General features: G+C 40.9%; 1 protein-coding gene across 1 annotated transcript in view; it reads right to left on the reverse strand.

Annotated features, from left to right (window-relative positions):
* plppr5b (phospholipid phosphatase related 5b) overlaps window positions 1–6,127 on the reverse strand; it is a gene marked incomplete at both ends in the record, with an annotated part of 91,269 nt that extends 85,142 nt beyond the window's left edge. Inside the window, one exon of the mRNA XM_084151890.1 lies at window positions 5,897–6,127. Within this exon, the coding sequence (XP_084008016.1) occupies window positions 5,897–6,127 (231 nt within the window). The remainder of the gene's footprint in view (window positions 1–5,896) is intronic.
* Window positions 6,128–8,153: the final 2,026 nt, after the last annotated feature.

Here is an 8,153-nt window from a genome sequence, read left to right on the forward strand (position 1 = left end):
ACCTTATATATATAGGTGTGTGCCTTTCCAAATTATGTCCAATCAATTGAATTTACCACAGGTGGACTCCAATCAATTTGTAGAAACATCTCAAGGATGATCAATGGAAATAGGATGCACCTGAGCTCAATTTCGAGTCTCATAGCAAAGGGTCTGAATTTCTGTTGAATTTTCGCTTTGTCATTATGGGGTATTGTGTGTAGATTGCTGAGGATTTTTATTTATTTAATCCATTTCAGAATAAGGCTGTAACGTAACAAAATGTGGAAAAAGTCAAGGGGTCTGAATACTTTCCGAAGGCACTGTATAGTCTCGTTATTGTTATTTTACTGTGTTACTATTTCCTTTTTAATTTTTTGCTAATTTTTCTTACTCTTTAACTCTGCAAAGGGCTTGTAAATAAGCATTCAATTTCATTCATATAGGGAACTTAGTATATAGTACATATAAAAGGCAGGTTAATAGCATTTGATCTTGCTGATTGAACTGAAACCAGACATTATGTTGGAGAGCAGCTCATCTCCATTTACTGATAATACTCTGAGTTAAATAGGCTCCATGCTAAGATATGACACAAACTGCATTGCTCACCCTGTCACAATCACAATACCACTTCTTATTCCATAACCACAGTGCCTATAGCCTAAATTACAGTCAAGAGCAATTACAGTTTGTTACAGTATCTAAGTAGTATGAAGACAGCAGTTTAACTAGTTAGTGTGGCTGTCTGTGTCTGCTTACACTGACATTACTATGCTGTTTTATGGTGTTTTGCTCAGCTGGCGTTCTAGGTTTTGCTGATGTGATGTGAATGCATTTATTTCCTGGTTGGTGTTAGGCCTGGCCCTTGATCGATACTGTCTTTAACACCATCAAACTGACCCTTGTGCTGTGTGTGTGTGTGCGTGCCAACAGTGATGTGGAATCCAATACTACCATTGCCCCATGCTGATGCAGAGGTGTATGTCGTTTAACACACACACACACACACACATACACACATATACACACACACACATATACACACATATACACACACACACACACACACACACAGCTGTGAACTGAGATGCAGATGGGTAACGGTCACTCTGCTACCCTGGCCCAGTAACATCACTTAGCATCGCATCACCATGACGTGGGAGCGCGACCGCCACGGCCTAACAGGCCAACCATGTCTCCATCCAGACGTCCTTCTCAGCGCTAACACACACACACAGAGAGGAGCCGCTAAATGCCAACTACTGTTCCCTTAGCGACTGAGGCCATTTGTCCCAGTTTCCCGGTGACTTCTAAAGCCTGTCAGGTCCAGGGTGAGAGGAGAGCAAAATGGTGTTTGTTTAACTAGCCCTCTCTCTGGTGGCCTAAGAGGACAATATGACTCAATACGTCTTCATCTAGACCTGAAGTAGTAAACCTGGTGTGATATGTTTGTCCATTGTATCCTAATATGTTTGGCACTGAGAGGCTAAGTCACTGGCTGGACGAAGGATATTTGAAGTTGTCCATGCAGTCAGTCAGGCAGTCAGTTAGTCAGGCAGTCAGACAGTCAGGCAGGCAGGCTTCAAGGCAGCCATCAGTCCAACTGTATTCCATTTTGATGAGCTAGACCCATCACATTGGAGGTTATTAGTGAGGGTTATTGAAGTGTTTCATATGAGGAAAGATATATACTCTGAATATTAATCCTTTGAAAGTTAGCTAGCTAGCTGTGGGGTTGTTGCTCCTTGCTCTTGGGCTAAGCCCCCCCCATCTCTCTCTCGCTCTCTCTCATGACTTTTTAAGCACATCACCACCACACAATGATATTTCATAACCCTAAGCTAAACCATTGTGTGCCCTGAAATGCTAATCACTTGTTCTTAAATGAAGATGGAGATTTGCATATTGGTCATAAATAAAAGATGGCGGTTGAGATTGAGCGGTAAGGGTTTTTTAACCACAACCAAACCCCAGGGGTTAATAGGACTTGCAGCAGAACAGAATCACTGATTGGCTTGGAAGAAAAATGAGAATTATTTATTTATTATGATCAATTATTTATTTATTTTCAGTAGCCAACAGCCAACCTACATACCATGATACTCATCAACCCACCATCAAACTGAAATTAGGAGCTATGAAGGAAGGAAAAGATACCATTGCCCTACATACCCAATACGCTGAATTCAAAGCATTCAATGTGGGCTAAATCAACAACTAGAACAGTAGTACTCTCTTTGAATAAATGACATCATATAATCTTTCCTTGAGAGTTTGAGAAAACATTTTTCCACCCAAAAAGTTCAAACCCATTATGCAGAAATTGCTAAATGTTGCAATCAGACGGTAGGAATAAGCATAAGGCCGACTGTATCTCTACCTTGCATTATTCATGCTGTCTCTTTAAGTGGTGTGTCAAGAAGCGAGCGCTGTTTTAAAGACATTCACCACAACTCAGCTATGCTCTGCTAAAACGCCTAACTACAATTTTCACTACTTCCATGCAAGTGGTGAGAAGTTCTGAGTAAACTGCGTCTGAGATCAAACTGTTGCAGTGTAGGGAGAATGCAGTATTTATTAGTGTCTGTAGAAATACAGTCTCTTACACTGTGTTACACCTCTGGATAAGTAAGTAGAAGAACAAGTACAACTTTAATTAAAACTGAACTGCAACAGGTCTAGTGTTGCAGACATTTGTTTAATACCATGGGTACTACAGTATGTACCACAATGTAGTGTTCCAGGCTAATGCACGATTGGATTGAAACTTTCTTACTTACCCCAGACTTCAACCGCCAATATGCAGTGTTGGCTAAACTGCAATCAATCTAATTTGATTCACCAAAGAGTCTGAGTTTATCCGCTGACTGTCATTAAATTAGGCACTAACAATGGCAGTGTGTTTGTGTGTGTGTGTGTGTGTTTGTGTGCGCATACATGTGTTGTTTTCTTTTGTTTAGAATCAACCACTATGTTCGTTGTCATGCTTTTTTTGTCTAATCCAAACACGCACACATTCTCTAATCCCATGTAAAGACATTCATCAAACATTGATTTTAACTCTTAACAGTTACATTCCAATATATGATCCACACACACACCATACTTATAAATACTTATAACCTGATACTTCTAATCTAAACGATAGGAGTATTTACATCTTAATGTGGTTTACATGTCTGGCGATTATCAAACAAATTGATCATTTTAAATACATTAATATTTCTGGGATGTTTTGATTATGCCAAATGGCAGTCAACCAATTTCTTAATTCAAAAGATCAATGTAAAGGGATATTGTATGTAGGATTGTGCATGGTAGACATGACAACTACAGCGCACTGCAACTGGCCTGCTCAATCTATGCTGAGTCCCAAAAGGCAACCTAATCCCTTTGTAGTGCACTGTTTTTGACCAGGGTCCATGTTCCAAATGGTCCCTGGTCAAAACTAGTGCACTGCATAGGGAATAGGGTGCCAAGAAAGTCTGCAGCACTTACAGTTTTAGTGTCTACCTGCTGTACATACCAATTACAATATATAGGCAACCCCATGTCTATTAAACTTCAGTACACCTTCTGCCGACCAATCAGAATGCTCTGCTTTTACTTCCACTGTAAATCCAATAAGACATTTCTGAGCAGCACATTTTAAGGAGGCAGTATCTTCTCTGCCAACACTGCTTTGTAATAGATCACCACACACACACACACACACACACACACTACGTGGCACCAAAAGAGGTTTTCATCCAGCCTGGGATGGAACTGAATGTGTGATTCTGTTTAGGTCATCATCCATCTTACAGACACTTTCACTCAGTTGGTTTAGTGCGCGTGTGTGTACCTGTTACCACAAAACCCGATATTCGGTCAGTGCTCTCTCGTATAACGACTAGATATTCAACATAGAATATATCAACAAAAGTTTTTGGGATAATACAATTGTATATTTTAGATAACCTCAACGTTAGTGAACTGTAAGAACTTAATGTTGTTTATGAGCATCACACTTACACTACAACATTGAAATAATCATATGTCTCAACACCATCCTCGACTTAACAAAGTGTAAAAAATAATGTCAGACAAATCGAAAAATGGTGGATGGGATCTGAAATATTTAAATGAACGCACAATGCATCTGAATGCATTGGAGACTGGAGATGCCAGTCAGATAGGACTTACAACCATATGATCCTCTACACTCAGTCCAACAGGGAATCCTGACAAGCAGCAACCTCTAAAATATGCCAGTGATAACCTCTTTCAGGAATAGGGAACAAACGCTGCATTGTAGGCTAGAGGGAATGACCGCTATGGGCATCCTGTCCATCAAATGCTTGTCATCTGCAGAGGCATGAATGTCATCCTGCATGGAGAACAGTGGCCAGAAACCATATTGGGTTTGGCTTGCAGAAAGAACCATCAATCTTCATTTAACACTTTTCAAATACAGAAACTTGAGTTGATGTTCTAAAGCATTATTAAACCTTGTTATTAAATATATTACAAATTGTGATCATTAACCTGAGACACAATCCTTCACTCAGTATCTGGGGTGGTAAGAGTAAAGTATAGCCTACAGAATTATCATTGTTACGGCTGATGTATTAGCCTGCATTCTACAGTGTTTTGAAGGAGAGAGTTTCTGTCATAGAGCCTGCTATATTATCTATGGTTTCTATATTAGGTTCCTGACTGTTCTGGAAGTGTGTGGGATGCAGTATGTGGGTGTTGTGATTTGTCTATACAAGAAAAGTCAGGTACAGGTGTCAAAAGAGGAAGAACTCTGTGTACAGTCAGTTCCATGCATGCACATACTGTATAAAAATAACTGGACTATAGCCATAACCTGACCTATGAATGGAAAATATACAGTCAGTGGCATTTTTTAAAGAAGAATGTATCACTAGAACTACATCACCCATTGACTAGAACCCTCAAACTCAACTCTAGACCTAGAAGCCGGTTCCACTGTGTTTGTTCATTGTTCCCCTCTAATCAGTGACTGATTTAGACCTGGGATACCAGGTGGGGGCAATTAATTATCAGGTAGAACAGAAAACCAGCAGGCTCTGGCCCTTGTAAGAGTTGAATACCCCTGGACTAGAACACCCTTTCTATAGACCACAGACCTAGGCTGGGTCTGAAATGGCACCCTATTCCCGTGCACTACTTTACACTTGAGCCCTCTCGTCAAAACGAAAGTAGTGCACTATATAGGGAATAGGGTGACATTTGGGGCGCAGCACTACTGTCTGCAGAGAGTGCAGAAGCTGCATGTTGACAGCTTGAATGGAATGAGGACATCATCTAGTTAATGAAACCAGAAAATAGAGCAGGGCATTGTAATGAAGCCTGTCTGACATCAAAGACTGCATGGCTCCCAAGGTGGTTTAGTTGAGCCTAGCGAAACTTTAATCATATATAGGCACCTAAATCTGTTTAAGAGTATTATTGCCCCTATACATGTGTGTTGTGCCACCACTGATATAAGACTTTTAGCCTTGTACTGATTTTATAACTATTTTGCATGTTTGATCTAGGCCTTTATTTGTCTATGAATTAATGGTCCTGATTTAAAGATACAGAGTACAGTTTCTTGAGGGTCAGTAACATGAAATGCCAGTCTGAAGCAACTTGTATAAGCTACAGTAATTGCTTGCTATGGCAACTCGAGACAGGAATCAATTGCTGTCTGCAAGTGTTTATATTCTAAGCACAGTGTATTTTCATCGATTGCATTATGCAAGTTCATTTCCAATCGACAAGCAAATTAAACAATTGTAACTGAAATTAGGCTATCGAACGTTAACCTCTGGTAGATTTTTTTCTGAAAAATCTTAACAGCATACTTCTGGATCCTATTCAAATATACGCACATCATAGAAATAGTGAATATAGACAAACTCACCACAAGTGTAGGGACCCCTGCCACGAGCGCATACAGTAGAGCGGGAGGGATCGCGCTGGACTCCTCTGGTCCGAGGTACGGCTTCGCGTAGACATTGTCATAGCAGAAGAACCCTTGGACGTGCACGTTGAACGTGTCAGTGTACTCGAAGTAGTATGCCAGCATGACCGTCCCCGCCATGATCACCAGCTGAAAATAAAGCATGTTCGTCAAAGGAAGAGAAAGGAACATTTAACAATCCACTTCACTGAGGAGAGAAAGCCCCGCCACCTCTGTGTTCATTCCGCCTTCTTCGCCCCTAGCCTAGCGCAGCAGCTTGACCATAGCTCCTGTCAGCCCCACATTGCTCCTACTGCCACTAATGCTCGTTATAATGCATTGCTGAATGGTGATGTTCACAGAGCCGTTTTCTGTCACCCCTGGTCGATCACTGGAACCGGAATGAACGAGATAGAGATGAAAACGTGTGGATTGGAGGGAGCGCACGCCTGGGTCTGTGTGTTTGTGCGCAGCAGCAGCCGCGCCGCGCTGCTATTCACCGTGGGCAGCAAATGATGGAAAAAGGAGTGACAACGCACGCACGTTGCTGCTTTTCATCTCTCCTTTCAGCTCCGCAGTGAATGACTCTGAGCAACTTATTAGAGCTTTAGATTCGCCTCCAAGTCATCTTCACCGCAGTCAAAGTCGTGCGTCAGCATTAGTGCCCTTTGGAGAGATACGCACCATTCCTATTCATTGTCATTATGCGAACGTCCGCATGTGTCCTAAAGACTCCAACAACAGAACACAGTAATCAAAGCAGACCTCAACCACATCAGTCTACACACTACACAGCAAATTGGAAAGTGTGATTTTTCATTGTTACATTTCTAGTGTTGATTCAGGAGTTAAATGCACTCTGCAAGATTGAAATTAAGACTGTGGTGTAAAATAACCCCCAGTGTTGGTGTTAATAACCAGAGTTATTCCTTTACACTGTGGATCATAAAACAGTCCCATCAAATCCAGGCCCATTATTATCATATTTCCCAGCATGCTTTACTACAGGTTTATTTTTTAGGATTGTTTTTCACATCAGTGTTTTTGCATGTACCGTACATTGATTGATTGATTAATCTTATGCTACACAAAGATACATAAATAAAATGTTTGTAAACTAATCCAATCAGTTAGTTAGATTTATTGCACCCGTTACTGAAATGGTTGTTCCAGTTTAAATGGTTTCGGTAGCCTCCTTTACCAAATTCCATTATCCTGATAGTCATTCTGAATGCAGGTGGCGGGAGAATAAATATTCCAATGGTTGGATATCCTAACACTGTCTGTATTTCAATAGGAATTACACATCACTTTGCAAGCCAGCATAAAGTGACTTGCAAGCCTGATGTGGCCTGTAAACCACGAGTTTCCTAACACCACTGAGTTAGGATAAACTAGGCCATCAAAGTCCTTATGATATACAATATGTAATGTACAGTGTATTGTCATACTTTGATTTTAATGATAACATTCGCCTTGGAACTCACTTGGTCTAAGGCACTGCATCGCAGTGCTAACTGTGCCACTAGAGATCCTGGTTCGAATCCAGGCTCTGTCGCAGCCGGCCGCGACCGGGAGACTCATGGGCGGCGCACAATTCGTCCAGGGTAGGGGAGGGAATGGCCGGCAGGGATGTAGCTCAGTTGATAGAGCATGGCGTTTGCAACGCCAGGTTTGTGGGTTCGATTCCCACGGGGGGCCAGTATAATTTTTTAAAACAAAAATAATGTATTCACTAACTGTAAGTCGCTCTGGATAAGAGCGTCTGCTAATTGACGTAAATGTAATAAAGGAAAGTATTCAACAACCATGTCTGTGCCACTAACAGTATAGTCATGGGTGGTAACTCTACAATTCACTCAAAAAGAAAAGGCATCCTGGGAAATATGCAAATATAGCTTTACTCCATACATCATTTCATTATAGTAGAGTGAAATACTAATTAGTTCACTCCAGTGATATTGTGAATTTCACACAGCCAGTGTACATTTTCTATTCTGTATAGGGTTACAGAAACACTGTCTAAATGTTAACACTTGAACACTTTTGAAAGTGTGAAATTCGCTCTGTTGAGAGTGGATGCATATACACACACTGCAATAGTGTTAAAATGAACACTACAGCGAGTTAGTTTAACATTTCTGATTTTCCTGTGTAGTCAAAACAACAGTTTTTAAAGTGTTGTAATGCGGTGGGATGCCGAGAAATGTATCTCTTC

The sequence above is a fragment of the Coregonus lavaretus genome (genome assembly GCF_964263955.1).
Source record: "Coregonus lavaretus genome assembly, chromosome: 34".
NCBI classification, from domain to species: Eukaryota; Metazoa; Chordata; class Actinopteri; order Salmoniformes; family Salmonidae; genus Coregonus; species Coregonus lavaretus.